Genomic DNA, 18,082 nt, shown 5'->3' on the forward strand with positions numbered 1-18,082 from the left:
AGCACAATAAACCTCAGGCTGCAGAGAGAGAGAGAGAGAGACTTAAGAAATTATATTCTGCAGTGCTGCGAATGCAATGCAGAATGAGACGGCAAATTGAAATACAGTGTGATTTTATGTTATTTTCTATTTAGTATGTGTTAGTAAAATACATGTTTTATCTGGGAATATTGGCAACTTACATTAGCCAGCTATAAAATATCGGTAGGCGCCATGTGCTACGTCTACGTTGTTTTCCATGACGTTATATAGAATTCGTTTTTTTTTAGCATTTGAAAGTTACACCTAATAAGTTACAATTTTTCTTTCCTTCGTTGGCTTCTGTGTGATGTATATAGTGAAAAACACGTGGTTTTAATTTGCAGCCACAAATATTTTCACCATAAAAATAGTTGACACTTACCTGTAACTTATATTGGTAATTTGCTAGGAGACGTCCTAGCAAATTACATTTATATATTCTAATGCACTGTTCTAGTTTTCCCCCTCCTATTTCTTACAAATGTTAACACTCAAGAGGTCCAGGATACAATATGAAAAATGAGCACTTTCCTAGTAATTCGTCCTGGACCCCTCGCATATTATATTGGTAACTATAACAAGAGAGGAGGAAGCCTAAAACAGTGCATTACAATAGGATATAAATAAGGAAACAGGCCTATGTATGAAACGAATTTTATGTTGAAAGTAGCCTATTTGTGGCTGCAAACTAAAACCACGTATTTAATCACTATATAACATCTCACATAAGGTAATGAAATAAAAAATGTGCCTTCTTTGGTGTAGCCCTAACTTAGATGTTTCCCCCCCGAGAAATCAACGCAGAAATAATTATTCAAACACAGTTTTGCGTTTACCCATTGGCGCAGCCACGGAGAGGAGTGGTTTGGCTAATGAAACTTTTGTTTCTCAATTTATGGGTAATATTCGCAGTATTATACAACCAGCGAGGTAATTTGCTACGAGACGTCGTTGCATATAGACCACTTTTACACTGAACCTAAATTTGTTTTTACAAGATATAGTAAAACCCTAAACTAACCTACCTTTACCTTAATCCGTAACAGGTTACGTTAGTGTTGTAGTATACGTTGTATACACTAAGGTTCGGTTTAGTGTAAAAGTGATCTATATGCAACGAAGTCTCCTAGCAAATTACCTTCTTGGCTTTGTTGTATTAGCAATATCCTGTCATGGCAATCAAATAGGCCTAAGGAAGATTGATTCACAATATAGGCTGTAAACGGCCTTGATTTAAGCAGTGTCGTGTTCTTGGAAGCATGTGTCTCATTTTAGCACCCTCTCCTCTGTCCCTAATTAAAATCCACTGCCTTTAACGTTACAATGCAAGAAATTGTTAAATATTATTTCGTACACTTCAATCTTATAATCCAAGAAATATTTTCTCTGAAAACAGCAAGAATCGTTAATATTAAGATCGACCAAATACTTACTTGGAAGGTTAGGAAGACACAAAATACAGTAACTACTAAAACAAAACGGTTTAACTAATTATTTATATGATATCACAACAATCCACGTATTATTGGAAAACAAAAGCGACAAATAAAATGTCACAATGAAAATAAAACACTAGTCTATTTGACAACGAATAATAACATAAACTTCCTCTTCTCTACAATTGCCACGTACACAAAACTTAGATACAATGCTGCCAACGCTAGTAATGTAAAGTAATTTCGATAAAGATGAAATGGAAGAAAACTATATAAGTGGAAGGACTGAAACGTGATTATTTTTCATTAATCAAAAGTGCAAGGCATTAAAATGTTACAGGAGACGCTATTAGTGATAATATTTTATATATCTATTATTATCTGCCCTTATATTGGCAATGCACATTGACTAATAAATAGCCGCATATCGGCTTTTTTTCTTCCACAAGATGGCGGACTCACACACCACATCGTTCAATGTTCCTGTAATAGATGGCAGTACAGTGTCTTGAACCAGAGACATCTGCTGCCATAGGGGCAAAATACTCCAGATCCACAAGAATAACAATGCTGTACCTTCCTGGAGCTATTTGAACAGCATTGCTTTTAAACCACTACAGGTTGCACAAAACAAAGCTCTCGACTGATTCATGAGTCTGACTGGTTTACTAGAACATCTCAAATACATTAAGAACTCACTATGCCATATATACGTGAAGTTCTTATCAAAATTATAAGGAAGTTTTACAGTCGACTTCAAAGAAGCCCAAATTATTTCATTAAAGGAATTGGGGACTATAATGTAGAGGACTTCAGACTGCACAGAACGCCGAACAATCTCACTGGTGGCCTTGTGATACAGTGTAAGGAAGCACAAACAAATTTCCAAACATTTTCAAAGACATCGACGTCTTCGAATTTGTGCGAAGAAGAGATTCTGTGAACTAACAACACAAGGAACAACATCATAGTGCAGTGAGGGACCCATGAAGTCCGATACTGCATCAAAATCCAATAAGAATTAAAAAAATAAGAATAACAATTTGAACTATCTCATCCCATCTTCTAAAACACTGTTTCGGCATTTAAGTTTCACCTCTTGTCTTGCTCCAAAATAAAAATAGGTGAATATTACTAATATGTGTATCCTAAATCTGAATTTAAAATCCAAATTTCCCCATCATGTACTATTTTCCGGGGAAAGTGAATTGAATTTTTTACGAAAAAACGTTTTTTTTTAATTTATCACAGCTACTGATAAAATTACAACACACTAGAGATTGAAAATTTATCGTAATACTTGAAAAATGTGTACTAGATACAAAAATGATGTTACATAGTATAAAACACAAAAAACACAACACAAAAATATTTCTTGCGTATAATGAAAAAAATCTCGGAATTTGAACGTACATTTAAAATAATTTTCTGAATGATTCTAGACAAACATTTATCTTACAGGAGCTGTCTGCAGAACAATCACTGGTGCACACTACCTCACGAACAATGTCAAACTCTACAATGAACTTCATATACCCTCCCTGGTTGCACATATTCATGATCTACAGACTACATACAGGAATAAGCTACTTCTTCATGCCAACCCTTTACTAAGAGACATAACATAAATTCAGACAAATACCTCCATCTTGATGGTCTTATTAATAAATTTTCTTCAACATAGCCTATTTATATTTGTATTTGTATAATCATATTTTTGTAAAATCAAGGGTCAAAGTTGACCTGGAACTTTTAATAAAAACATACTTAAAAAGGAAAAAAGTTTTCTACCGGTGTCAAAGGGCATAATAGGACAAAAACAAAATATTAAAAAGCGAAATAAAATAATAGGACAAAAATAAAATATTAAAAAACGAAGTAAAATAACGCAAGAAAAAGAAAATAATAAAAAACTGAATACGGTAATAAAAACCGAACTGAAATAATAAAGACCGACAGAAAATAGTAGAAAACGAAAAAAAAAAATGACAAAGATCGTAAATAAAAACTAAATGTAGTATTAAAAACGATATAATTTAATAGAAACGTAATAGAATAATAAAATACGAAATCTAAATAATAAGGAAAGAAATGCAATGATGGAAAAACGAGAGAAAAAAAACCTAATAAAATAATGAAGAACAAAAATTTAAAAACAAAGTCAAATATTAAAAAAGAAATGAAACAATGAAAAACGATAAAATGATAAAAATCGGAATAAAATAATACAACACGAAATCAAAAATAACTGTAAATAAATGACAAAAAGCTATTATGAAAGGTTGTATAAAAGCTTATATTCTTAAAAAAAAAGAAGATTAAAATATTTTGTCTAATAAAATCCTTCTGCATAATAATTGGATTACAATATAGAAATAATATTAATAGAATTCCATTTCATCCTTACTTTACAAAAATTGAATAGCCGCCCAGAACAAGGTTGTAACCAGCAAATGCGAAATTCTTCAAAAATGAGGAAAAGCACATAGTACTGTATATACTTCTAATTTTTTAGAGCAAGGCTGACAGTCAGACATGTGTGCTGATTTTAACACGAGCACAAGCATTACACATAGCGCATCATTAACAACTTAATCACGAAAAAGTCAACTTAAGAGAAATGAGGGTTACAACCTTCTTCTAGGCTGGTATTCAATTAAAGACATTGTAGGATTCATTATTTTAACTTCAAATCGACAATTTTGACAGGACACACAAAACTTTGGATTCATATACAACGTGGACTTCATTTGATCACGATCATTATCTTGAGTGTTTTCCAGATCATCGTACTTTGTTACAAATTTCGATCTTTCAGCATCTTGTCATAAAACCTATCACACTCCACGTCACAATTTTGTCTTACAGTTAGCATAGACTAGCTCTAATTACTTCAACCCTGCTTGATAGGAATTTATTTTTCGATCATTTTATCATATTCATAATAGAAGATATTCTTTGCTACGGATGCTTTTCTTCCTGGCAGACAGAGAATAAACTCTATTATACTATAAAAATTCTGAAAATTCAAGCATTTTTCATTCATTAAAGTAATGTGTAGCAATCCAGAGATAAAGGAAAAGTGAATTTAGGTTATGACTGACCAATATTTAAGCATATTTTAACCTTAAAAATTGTTATAATAAGTGATATTTTTACTGAAACGATTGTATTACCGGGACTTAGTAAAATAGCAGTCCCGTCCTGTTCGAGACGGCCTGTACAATTATCAAAAAGCGAATTTGGATAGTTCAAAATGGTATGTGAAAATCCATGTCACGTAATGTGAAATTACATAAAATCTTAAAGTAATTATGTGTTTTAATACACTGTTTTTTGCCATTAATTAGATTAAGCCTATGTGTAATATGTTTGATCTTTTGGTAAGCACGTTAGGCATTACAAAATGCGCCAACATTGTTGATTTTCTGTTAACTTCTTATTGCACCCCTGTCGTCCATGAAGTCCTACACAGGGCAAGCAATCACAAACCTGACAGCTGCAATTCTTCACATTCACCAGTTTTGATACCCGGTGAGCTCATCAGCATTGATTAATTCAGAGCTGGGCACCGGGAGCGAATCCAAACTCTAAACGGGGATGCTTAGTATTATCCATCACGGAATCAACGCTGCGCGGTGTTCAGCGGGGAAGAAAGGGGTTGAAGAGAAGTCATATGGCTCCCCGTGAGAGAGTAGAATTCGCTCTTGGTGCCCATCTCTGGGTTAATTAAAAGAAAAGTTGTTATAAGCACTGATGAAATCAGCTGCAGTTTACAATGACTCGAAGTATGTTGGATGTCATTGACAAGCTCTTGTATGAATTAAGAATCATGCACACTTCAATACATTTAATAGATTTTATGCTCGACCATGCCGAAATGTAGTAATTATACACCTGGTAGCAGACCTTTAATGCATATCATTAAAGTACACCTACTCATTAAAGGTCAGGTCTTTCAGCCAATGACGACTCAGGTTACAACTGTTCAGCCAATGACAGGTCAGCTTTCTACCGTTATAAAACCGCAAGTATCGATTATTCTCGGATATGTAATCGAAAGAGAATTAGCGAAAAGTCACGGAGGCTGGAAATCCAATACTGTCGCAGAAGGTTATGTTGTTACTATAATAATTAGCGTTAATTGTAAATAATATTCAAATAAATTCAATTTGTCATCTCGTTTTTCAATGTCTAATTTAATTTCAATGTTATCTGTGTAGGTTCTTATGGCCTAGCAAGGTCAATGTGGACATCTGTTCTTCGGAAAAAATCAATACTTTCGCGTCTGCGCACATCTCACAACATACGGGACATTGCTAAAAAATTAATAATATCAAGTTAGAAATATGGTCGAGCATAAAAAGTCGTATGAAACTCGCCTATAATGGTTATTAAGAAGCTCATATGAAAATTACATAAATATCCATACTCACTTCTTAATTACCTTCATTATAGGCTCAACTTTTTCTGCAGAATAGTTCTTAAAAGAAAATTTAGTTTATAAAAACTACCGCTAGGAGGCGCATAAATAAACTTCAACAATAGTTTGTTAATAAATAATTGGAATGTCTACACATCATTAGTCGGCAATTTCAGTTTGCTGTATGTACTGTGTAATAATAATAATAATAATAATAATAATAATAATAATAATAATAATAATACTTACTTACAAATGGCTTTTAAGGAACCAGAAGGTTCATTGACGCCCTCACATAAGCCCGCCATCGGTCCCTATCCTGTGCAAGATTAATCCAGTCTCTATCATCATATCCGACCTCCCTCAAATCCATTTTAATATAATCCTTCCATCTACGCCTCGGCCTCCCCAAAGGTCTTTTTCCCTCCGGTCTCCCAACTAACACTCCATATGCATTTCTGGATTCGCCCATACGTGCTACATGCCCTGCCCATCTCAAACGTCTGGATTTAATGTTCCTAATTATGTGAGGTGAAGAATACAATGCGTGCAGTTCTGTGTTGTGTAACTTTCTCCATTCTCCTGTAACTTCATCCCGCTTAGCCCCAAATATTTTCCTAAGCACCTTATTCTCAAGCACCCTTAACCTATGTTCCTCTCTCATAGTGAGAATTCAAGTTTCACAACCATACAGAACTGGTAATAATAATAATAATAATAATAATAATAATAATAATAATAATAATAATAATAATAATAGTTGAAATATTATGCCTAATACATTAAATGCTTTACTCCTAGAAGAACCAGGCAACAACTGCAACAAAATCAGCAAAATCTAGTCGACTGTCTTTTAGTGAAAGAATTATGATACAAGAAAATTAAAGTCCATTATTGAAATGCAAACATTATTATACATCTGAAAATTAGAAAAAAAAAAACTACAAAATAATGAATATAGTCGAACTTTAACTATTATAACAATGAATTGTACAGACTACGTCTAATTTTGTTTGATCACACTTAGTCCATGTATAGGTTTAGAATTATATCTGTATGTTAAAGAAAATCCTCACAATAGCTTGAAATACGACTTCAGCACTGATATTTATACTTACTCTGCAAGGAAACGTGGAGAGTTACAAGACTGGAAAGAAGTGCGCAGGGGAATGCTGAAGCTGCCAAGGCAACGAGACTGACGAATCAGGAAACTGGAACCAGAATTCACTGCATCACACAAACAGCTTTTATGGGAACTTGTACACAAGTAATTTACACGTACGCTATACTTAAACTGAACAATTTACAAGTGAAGTGAGATATGTTAGCAATTACATTTTGAGAGATACAGTATATTTCGTGTACAAATCCAGACTGTTTCCTCTTCTGTGTTACTGAAAGCGTGCAACAGTCTGCCGACAAATTACTGATAACTTTGGTTGTTCGTTTATTGAAAGAATATAAATCTCAGAAAAAAAATATAGTAAGTGTGTTATGTTTAATGAACTCAAAAATCTTTAAATATTATCTGAAATGAGGAAACTACCAAGTTTTTAATGATTAGGCTACATCTAGGCCTAATTGTGAATCAGAGGAAATGAGGCAGATTTGTGGCGTTTGACAGACCTGGTTTGTAACTCATTCCTGTGGTAAAGAGCTATGGTAACTATACAAAATGTAAGTAAGAAGGATAATAAAGTTTACCTTGCAACTATTGTTTCAATAAGGGAATGCAAAGAATTGCTGCAGGATACATAACTTACCAATCAACCCCACTTACTATGAAACACAATAAGATGCGTTACAAACACTGGATAGCAAAGAAGCTGGCAAATACTTCAACAGCCAAGCCCGCAATGCAGCAAACAGCTACGGGATTCCCAACCACAGCCCACAACGCAAGGTCACGTGATTGCTGTAGCAGGCTTTGGAGCATGATCAATAAATAAGCCATTAAGTCTGTGACACGACTGAATCCTGGCTGGATGAACAGTGAAACATGTCACGGAGGAAGACGGAAATGCAAATAAACGTGAAGGAAGGAAGAAAATAAGTGCTACGGATTTTGATGTAGACTGTAAGTAAGACTATGCATTAGTGGGTACACGGTCCACAGGTTTACCTATTAAAATCTGTAGTATGGTGACCATAATGCTTAAGAAAAAAAAAAAACAGAATTGTTACCTAAGAGCGGACAGATGGCACCAATCAGTTCACCTTCATCTGTTCTGGAAATGAGCAGCTTGGGTAGCTAACCATGGAAACAAGAAGTTGCCATCCAGCAAATTGTGATGAAAGCAAACAACATAGATACCGGTACAGACGGAATGACATGCAGATGTCACCTCTGGCAGAGCTGATACACATTTTGTTAAGCAGGTCGTATCACAAACACCAGGACTGGCAATGTCTCTGGCTACTAGAAACATCAGTGACTCCTTTCTAGGGAATATTTTCGGGTTATCAACCTGTGCTCAGGTTTATTAGAGGCAGCTGAACTCGAATTCGAAAGCCTCAAATCTCATGTCATTATCATGTATGGGGAGGAAAGCCATCGTAGTGTTCGTATATGGCTCGCTTGTCGCCCTCATTTCTCAGAATGTTTACCTCACAACAGAGAAATATAATACTGCCCATGTGCCACTTTTCCACACATTCATTAATACTTGATCAATAGCTCCATGGTAACCAGGGAAAACAACACAAACATGGAGTTTTCTACACTTGATATTGATAATTGTAAATCAATACTATGTGGAAGCCCCGGTCGTGGGTTGGAATCCAGGTCAGAGCATAACACTTACGTTACCGTCAATGTTTATTCTCGACTGCCTTCTGTATGTTAAGCGTAATGTTCATAATCTTCCTACTATTCATAATTATTCAACCCATTGTGAAGCAGCTTGACACTCCACTGACAGTTTGTCAATAATATTATTATTATTATTGTTATTATTATTATTATTATTATTATTATTATTATTATTATTATTATTATTATGGAAACCATTTGGTTTGATCTGATCCTTCCCATAAGCAGCTCCCCTGGTGTAGATCCATTGACATTCGTGGCAGTGTGTTGCCTCAGCAAGAATCTTGATAATCCAGCTTCCCACGACCGATAGAGCCTCCTCAACAAGTTCACCATTTCACTAACTTGGCGTTCAACTGATGCATTAGAAGATGGATTGTACGGGGCTGTAGTGACATGTTTAATTCCATTCCGTTGTAAGATCGTATTGAATTCCAGTGAAGTAAATTGTGTGCCATTATCAGAGACTGCTGTTGATGGCAATCCATGCGTGTCTAAAATGCGTCTGAGTGACACAATAACGGCTTGGGCATTTGCAGAGTTAAGCTGCACAACTTCCACCCATCTTGAAAAACCATCCACTAAAACTAGGAAGTTTTGTTTGTGGAACAGCCCAGTCAATTCATTATCACTCCAATATATAATTTGGGTTCTTTTCCCCCACGATGAGCCAGTTTGCTTAGGCAGCTTTGGTCGTGGCAGCTGACAAACTGCACAGGTTTTAACAATACTCTCAGCTGATGCACCAAAACCAGGCCACCAAACATATTTAGCTACAACCTAAACGTTTCATATTGAAAATTTCTGGACGGCCATTATGGAGTAATTTAGTACTCGATTTTGAAGACTGGAGGGGGGGGGGACTACTCCTGAGCCCCATAACAGACAGCCATCTTGTAGTGACAGTTCCAAATGTATACGAATAAATGCACCAAACGATGACTCTAGCTTTGCTCTGGGCCAATCATCTTTTACATAAGCAGGCCTATGGACTCTTGGCAGAATGTAATGCTTGGCAGTTTCTGTAGCTATATCAGATGATGTCGTTGGGAAAATAGACGGATCTTCCAAGAAAGCAATAATCTTCGGAATCGCTGTTGTAGCATCTGGATTGCTACTCAAACCACCAACAATGCGAATTTGAGTGTCTGGTCGATGTTCGAATCGATATTATATACATGTAATGAAAGACATCAGGGTAAAATTCCAGGCGATACTATATTCATTACATCTCCCTTTTGTTTTCATTGTACTTTTCTATATAAACCAATGTATGAGACCTGAAATATCTGTGCAGATCCTATAACGGACACCATATTGTGAGGCATCCCTCTCTCTCCACTCCGCTGCTTCGATCATGTATCATCTTCTGAAATAATGGAAATGTCTTAAAATTATGTAGAATTAAATATTATTCTGTTTAATTCTCTATGCAATTTGCCCCAGAAAAGTATATTCAAATTTCCCCGCGAGTCAACAAAAGATACCGTAAAACTATGCAATAGAATTCGCCACTATTCAACGAGGCGATAGCTAATGCATGCAGGTACTGTTGTCACGCCAGGAGAAGGCGGCTGAAGTACTTAGACGGGGCGGAGGGGAAAGAGTCGCGCATGCGCACCGCGCTGTTCACTGCAATATTCCTGTTCCACAAACATCTACTGCACGTGTCTGTGAGTCTTTGCGACTTTGTGAAATAATAGTGGGGTTTTTACTGTAGCGTTTTATTAGTTTCAACAAGGCAATTGTTTTCTGTATACCACAAATCTTGCATTGCTTTAGTTATCCTTTGCTTTTCGTGTTAATAGTGTTGATAATAATATAGTTAATAGAATTTATGTTATTGTATACTGTTATTTAGGTTTATAGCAATTTTCTGTTTATTGTAAATATGTCGACAAAGAGGAAACAAGGATTGACAATCTATAGCGAAGAAAGGAATATTATTGAAGTGCAAAATAATTCTGTGATGAAGAAAAAGAACAATTGTGCCTTTGCATTCCTCTTACGAAACCTACAGCAAAGGTAGAAAAGTACTCTAATCTATCCACAAGAACAATACAGCATATAAGGAATGAAATGAAAGACTGCACAGAAGAAAGTGCGTTGTCGACACCTGAGGGAGAAAAAAACGTAAACGTCCAGAATACCGAAACGCAAATGTAGATGACTTCGACGAGAGATTGATAAAAAAGATATAACTGAGAATTTTTATTTGAAAAAGAAAGAGGGCCACCGGCGTAACTCAGGAGGTAGCGCGTTTGCCTGCTGATCTGCAGTTGTGGTCGGGAGTGAGTTCGATTCCCGTTTGCGCTGACTACCTGGTTGGGTTTTTTCCGAGGTTTTCCCAAGCGGAAGGCGAATGTCAGGTAATCTATGGCGAATCCTTGATTTCATTTCGCCAAATACCATCTCGCCATCATCAATTCAATCGACACTGAAGAAGCTAGTAGTTATTACAGTGTCGTTAAATAACAAGTAAAAAATAGTACCAAGCTGCAACAAACGTCTACCCTTTTACAAGAGAAAATTGATTTGAAATGAAAGACAACATTAAGACGAATACTGAAGAAAAAGGATTTCAGGTGGAAGAAGTGTGCAGCAAAAAAATTGAGGAAAACACTGTAAATTAGAATACGTGAAGATATCTACAGCAAATAAGAAAGCTTAGGAAAGTGGAAAAACCGATTTTGTATCTGGACGAAATGCGGATAGATAGGCCTACCAATTTAACGTTTCCCAAGTTCTGGCACGACAAAAATGTTACGGGAGTTTTGACTACCGTAAATGTGTCCAGAACACTCATTGTTGTCCATCAGGATGGGGGCGGTGGGGCTAATGGCTTTGTTGAGAGATTCGAATTAATATACACGGCTGGAACATAAACAGACGATCATCATGGACATATCATACTCCAGAAATTTTGAAAAATGTGATAATGATAGTCATAGCGACAGCACCGAAGATACGGAATCTTTTATGTCTGACTCCGTTCCCGTGTAGCCAAGTAAGTGGACGAAGTTTTCAGGTCAGAGTGTAGCGTTAAGTTCCCTCATCCCGCCTATCTACTCCACGCGCCAACTCTTAGCGCGAAGACAGTAACATGATCAGTTATGTTAAACACATTGTTTAAACCTTAATTTCACAAGAGCTTAAGACAAGGCAACACATACTTATAAATCACAGAAACAAGCGTTCACATTCTACCTAGATCAAGACAAATGACTACACAGACAATTGCATTCATTGATTTATATTTGGAAAGTCAGAGTTGGAAAAGAAAACGACGACTAGGGTTCAGAAAGCAATTATAGAACCAATATTAATATATGGATGCGAGAGTTGGGTCTTAACAAAAAAAATTAAGTAGGGTGAATGCTGTACAGATGAAGGTACTAAGGACAATAGCAGGTAAAACCAGGAGAGACTAATACGAAATGAACGCATTAAGGTACAGTCACACGTCGCTACTTTTGCTGCGCAACTTTTGTACTGCAGCTGCAAAAGTTGCGTGTCGTGTTCTCACGTAAGCCAAAAGTAGCGTGCTGCACGCTACTTTTCGTGCTGCGCAACCCGAGTGCAGCAAAAGTTGCAACTGGAGGTTGCGAGTCTGTTCACACACAAGGCACTACTTTTGCAGCCGCAGTCATGCTGCAGGTTCCCATCTCCGTGTTGACTTCTCAATATGCATTTTGTGGTTATGTTCGCATTATTAATAAACTCATGCGAAAGCTTACTTATGTATTATTTGCTTTTTTGTCCTAACTAGTATTCAGAAATTGGCATTATTTTCACTATAAAGCTTTTAAAAACGCCTATATACTTAAATGATAACCAACAGCATATTCACGTAATCAATGTTGGCAACACTCCTGTTTGAAACTACACTACAGAAAATTAGAAAAGTGAATTATATCGTCAGCAAATATGCTCAGATTGTGTTGTGCATTTAATAACTGTTACAAATAATTTATTTTCATCACATTTAACATTAAAATACATCCAAACAATAAAAGTGTCATTGGCACATTTGGGTGGTAACACTGACCGCAGCAAAAGTTTCAACAAAACCGATATCAAAAATGCTGCGGCTGCAACCCTGAGAACCCTGTTCACACGTCGCTACTTTTAAGTTGCGCGCAGCATGGAAAAGTAGCGGGCAGCAGGTTCGGCAGCCGCTTCTTTTCGGGTTGCACCGTTGTTCACACATCACAGTACGAGAGTTGCGCAGTTTTTTGTACTGCATCGCTGCAAAAGTAGCGACGTGTGACCATACCTTTAGAGAGGAATTGCAACAAGAACCAGTAGTCAAAAGAATAGAAGAACAACAGTTGAGGTGGTATGGACACGTCCAAAGGATGGAGGAAGGAAGGAAGGCAGTTCACAGAAGCTAAACCCCAAGGAAGTCGCCCGAAAGGGAGGCCAAGAATAATGTGGGAAGAAGTTATCAAAGAGATGGTCGAAAAAAAGGGGAAGTCGATTGCACAAATAAAACTTCTTGCAGCTGACCGGGATCAATATAAGAAATGGATCAGGGGCAACCCCTCCACGCTGCTTAGGTGGCAATAAGGAGGTAGTGAAAGAAGAAGAAGAAGAAGAAGAAGATAAAGAAGGCATCTCCGCAGTGTTAGAACAATACCATAATCAGCATGGCGTGACATTGCTAGCATGTTACTTTTAATCTAAGAAGTTGCAGACATTGTTAATAAATCCATAAATCCTAATGATTGATTTCTGGTTGTAAGACTCACAGTTCTTAAGATCAATTTCGTCATTTTTGGATTTGTTTCGTTTTTAGGTTAATTTTTTCAATTTTAGTACTACATTCTTGCCCATTTTTGCCACTTTTGATACTAATTTGAATTTTTGTTTTGAATTATCTTTAATATAATTGAATTTTATTTATTTTGTAGTTCACTTGCCATGCTCATTTACAGCAAAGGTAGGATGGAATATATTTTTCATGGAAGAGCAATTCAAGAACGGACAGTAAGCTTGAATCCTTGAAGAGTCCCAAGGATTTAGAGAGAGAAAACTGCACAAACCAATCAGCTGTTCCTCGCTTTACAAACACAATACACAACCTTCATAAAGTTTTAGGATTTTCCAGGATTCAGTCACATGTGACACTGAATTCGATACACATAATGATATTCTCCATTCCATGAAGACTTTTATTTCCACACTCATCCTAGCTGCAAATAGCAAACTTGCTATCGAGAATGATGTAAAAATAATAGCTGCAAATAGCAAACTTGCTATCGAGAATGATGTAAAAATAATCATCAGCATAGTCAGTAATGTTAACACAAATTGCAGAAAGTCAGAATAAATAATCAGAATTTTCTAAAGAATTGTGCGATGTTCTAGTTTCATTCGATATTCCTCTCCAGAAACTAAATAGCAGAAAACTGACGGTAATTGTGCAATCCTACACTGGACAATCAATTCTTAGTAATTCACGTATCATCTTCATCATCCATAACGTAGCCCGGGTTCTTTTCATGGTGCAGCATGCTGTACTTGTACAAGAGCACAACCATTCAGCTACCCAATCTTTCACACAATAGAAGTGATACGCACAATAAACCTCAGACTGCAGTGCAAGATTTCGGGACCCTCCTCTGTACAAGAGAGAGAAAAAAAACATTAGGAAGCAATTATATTCTGCAGTGCTGCGAATGCAATGCAGAATAAGGTGCCAAATTGGATTACAGTCTAATTTTATGGTGTTTTCTATTTATTGTGTTAGTAAAATATATGTTTTATCTGAGAATATTGACAACTTACATTAGCCAATTATAAAATATTTTAGGCTCTATTTGGTAAATCTATGTTGTTTTCCATGGTGTTATATAGAATTCGGTCGTTTTAACGTTTGAAAGTTACACCAAATAAATTACAATTTTTCTTTTCCTTCATTGGCTTCTGTGAGATGTATATACTGATAAAAATAAGCAGTGGAAAATATAGTGGGACTGCGTTGGTGTTAATGCAGCTTCTGTGGGTACCCCTTTGTTACTTGTTTAGCCCCAAAAAAACAAACAAACAAACAAACAAACAAACAAGAACAATAGACTACAGTGGACTTTATGTTGTCAGCAAAAAGCTGGATACATTAAGAAGATTGATTGATATAGTGATAAACACTTTTCAGTTTGGAGCCACAAATACTTTCATCATAAAAATAGTTCGACACTTACCTCCAGACCTATACTCTAATGCACTATTCTAGCTTCCCCCTATTTTTTACAAATATAAAACTCGAAAGATCCAGGATGCAACAATAGGAAAAATGACCACTTTCCTAGTAATTCCTCCTGGACCTCTCGCATATTATACTGGTAATTATAATATGGGGGGGGGGGGGACTAAAACAGTGCATTACAATATACAGATAGGCAGTGGTGATATCCAAAAAGTTTAACAACCTGTTCTCTCATGTATACCTATGTAAAACATATAAGCTTACGGTATATGTCCATGGTAATTGCAAATATTACCTAGAACTATAAACATCTCACAGAAGTTAACGAAGAAAAAAGAAAGAAAATAATTGTGGCTTTTTTGGTGTAGCTTAGGTTTTTTTTTTGTAGAAACCGATGCAGAAATATTTATTCAGAAACAGTTTCGCGTTTACCCATTGGCGCAGCCACGGAAAGTGGCGGAGGGCCAGTGAAGCTTTTGTTTTGCAATTTATGGCTAATATTTACGTTATTATACAAGCAGCAATAAAGAATGCAATTTACAGGTACTTTCTGAACACGGAATCCTTCATTTTCCTCTTACTTAAAAATTCTAACCTTGTACACACAAAATAAATTATTGGCACTGAAAAGTGCCTTTTCGTAAACATGATGATGCACATTTGACAAACGCAGACAAGTCTGCTCTTTTTTAGTATTTTAAGATACAATTGTCAGTGAGGAATCCGCATACTGAAATTTTACCTTTATTCACAATGTAGACTGTAAACGGCATTGTCGTGTTCTTGCAAGCATGTGTCTCATTTTAACACCCTCTCCGCTGTCCCTATTTAAAATCCTGACTGCGCCACTGCCTTTAATGTTACAATGTATGTAATTGTTAAATATCATTTCGTACATTTCAATCTTATAATCCACGAAATATTTTGTCTGAAAGCGACAACAATCGTTAATATTATTAATCGACCAAATACTTACTTGGAAGGTTAGGAAGAGACGAAGTACAGCAACTACTAAAACAATACGGTTTAACAAATTATTTCTACGATATCACAACAATTCACGTATTACTTAAAAATGCAAGCGAATAATAAAATGACACAAAGAAAATAAGCAAAACACTAATTCTCTTTGAGAACGAATAACATAAGATACTTCGACTTCTCTAAAATTGCCACGTAGAAAGAAAACTTTGATACAATGCTACCAACGCTAATAATGTGAAGGAATTTCGTTAACGATAAAATGGAAGAAAACTAGATAAGTGAAAATAGAGAAACGCGATTACTTTCATTAATCAAAAGAGAATGACATTAAAAAGTTACGGGAGATGCTATTAGACATAATATTTTAGATCTATCAATGTCTCGTCTTATGTTGGCAATGCACATCCTTGACTAATAAATAGATGCACATCGGTTTTTTTCTTCCACGAAATGGCGAACCCACACACCACAGCGTTTAATGTTTTTGTGATAGATGGCAGTGCCACTGCCATCGTGATCTAGACCAGGCCGTAATGCAGGATGTGTGATGTCACTCGATGGGTCGGGCTTTTCTATTTGAGTATACGGAGCTGAGTAAAATATATTACTTTAATGCGTGTCGGTGCTCAATTTTATTTAGTGTAATGTGTGTATAAGATACGTTCACTTTTTATTGCATAAAATGTTGCAGAAATAATTACAAAACTGTGTTATTTTAATGTGAACGGAGTTTTACATGTTAACATAACCTATTTGCATCAACATTTTAAGTTTGGAATGGAAGCTGTTTTGAGATTTAATAAAGAAGAATTATTTATATTGTGATTTTAATTTAGCACATCTATCTTCCTTACTTGTAGGTAGAAAATTTACCACAGTCCCTCCTATGAAATTAGTGTAGGTACGTACGGTTGTGTGTTACTTCATCTGGTAGGTTAGATAAATTGAATTCAGTACAACCCAGTATAGTAGGGAACAAATAAATAATATAATTAAATTGTTATTCAATGTAATGTGTGCATAAATTCCATTTATTTGTTGCATAATGTGGCAGGAATAATTATAAAACTGTGTTATTTTTATGTGAAGAGAATTCGGCTCGAGAATTCACCATGTTAACATAACCTATTCGCGTCAACATTTTAAGTTGAGAACAAAAACTATTTTGAGATTTAATAAAGAAGAATATATTTAGGATAAACTTCAGAACACGGTTACCTCACCACAGTCCCTCCTATGAAATGTTCGTACGGTTACATTATTTCCCCTCGTAGATAGTCGATAAATACAGTTCAGTACAACCCAGTATCGTAATAAATTAATTAATTAAAATACAAATTGAGCGTGAGGGAGTATCATACATGCCATTACGCTTATTTATACATATATTAATGAAGTAGTCTGCAATTTGAATAATTGTGCTTTCACATTCGACATGATAACATAAACTTGTACATCTAGTAGCTTAGGGATTGCCTTATTGCAGTACAGCTATAGTTTAGTCAACTCTCCGAAGGCCAATAAGGCATCACTCATAAAGCAACTAAGCCAAGAGATAATGGGGGTAGGGTGGCCAGTTCCTTTTTCCCTTTCTTTGCATACATTGCTGACTATAACGGAAACTAGCGCTGAGGTAGTTCCGGTAATTTCTGAAGTGAAAACCGTTGAATTTATTTTTTGTGGAGATGCATTTTATCCTATACACAAAGCATAATAAAAGCCTAAACTAATCAAACTAATTCGTATATGCAAGGTGTAAGAGTACGAAGGGAACTACCTCAGCGCTAGTTTAGCCCTAGTAACACATTGAACTAATCAGACTTCAGATTGGAGTACCGTATGAAACAAATAAGTACAACTGAAATATAGACACATTTTATTTACAAGTTATACGTAGCGTTATGCTTAATTATAATGCATAATTGCGAATATAAAAATAAGGCAAGTACTGATAGAGTAAACATTATAATTCCAACACCTCAAAATATGCGTGCGATGCAACTGAAAATTATTGAAAGGTGCATAAATGAATGCGCAAGAATTTCGTAATGAAGCGTGCGTGCTTTATTTCTATTAATTACAATAATAGGTACTGTAACAGTAATGAAAACTAAACGGTATAATTTTTCGTAATATACTATATGTATCCCGTTTTTAGTTCAAATTGTGTAAATTATCAAACGTCGTATTATTTATAA

The 18,082-nt window shown here is 35.7% G+C and overlaps 3 protein-coding genes across 5 annotated transcripts in view; 1 reads left to right on the plus strand and 2 right to left on the minus strand.

Moving 5' to 3' along the window:
• The window catches only part of LOC138713499 (golgin subfamily A member 6-like protein 24), a 588,053-nt gene extending 571,672 nt beyond the window's left edge, over positions 1–16,381 (minus strand). For both annotated transcript variants that reach the window (XM_069845729.1, XM_069845703.1), the window contains exon 1: positions 15,877–16,381. The gene's annotated coding sequence lies outside the window, so the exon portion shown is untranslated. The remainder of the gene's footprint in view (positions 1–15,876) is intronic.
• The window catches only part of LOC138713674 (26S proteasome non-ATPase regulatory subunit 10-like), a 340,028-nt gene that overhangs the window by 157,088 nt on the left and 164,858 nt on the right, over positions 1–18,082 (plus strand). The gene's annotated exons all lie outside the window — the stretch shown is intronic.
• Positions 1–18,082, minus strand: part of LOC138713597 (ankyrin repeat domain-containing protein 23-like) — a 35,000-nt gene that overhangs the window by 8,572 nt on the left and 8,346 nt on the right. For both annotated transcript variants that reach the window (XM_069845794.1, XM_069845805.1), the window contains exon 2: positions 6,999–7,091. In XM_069845794.1, coding sequence (XP_069701895.1) covers positions 6,999–7,091 — 93 coding nt within the window. The remainder of the gene's footprint in view (positions 1–6,998; positions 7,092–18,082) is intronic.

The sequence above is a fragment of the Periplaneta americana genome, chromosome 2, assembly GCF_040183065.1.
Source record: "Periplaneta americana isolate PAMFEO1 chromosome 2, P.americana_PAMFEO1_priV1, whole genome shotgun sequence".
Classification (NCBI taxonomy): Eukaryota; Metazoa; Arthropoda; class Insecta; order Blattodea; family Blattidae; genus Periplaneta; species Periplaneta americana.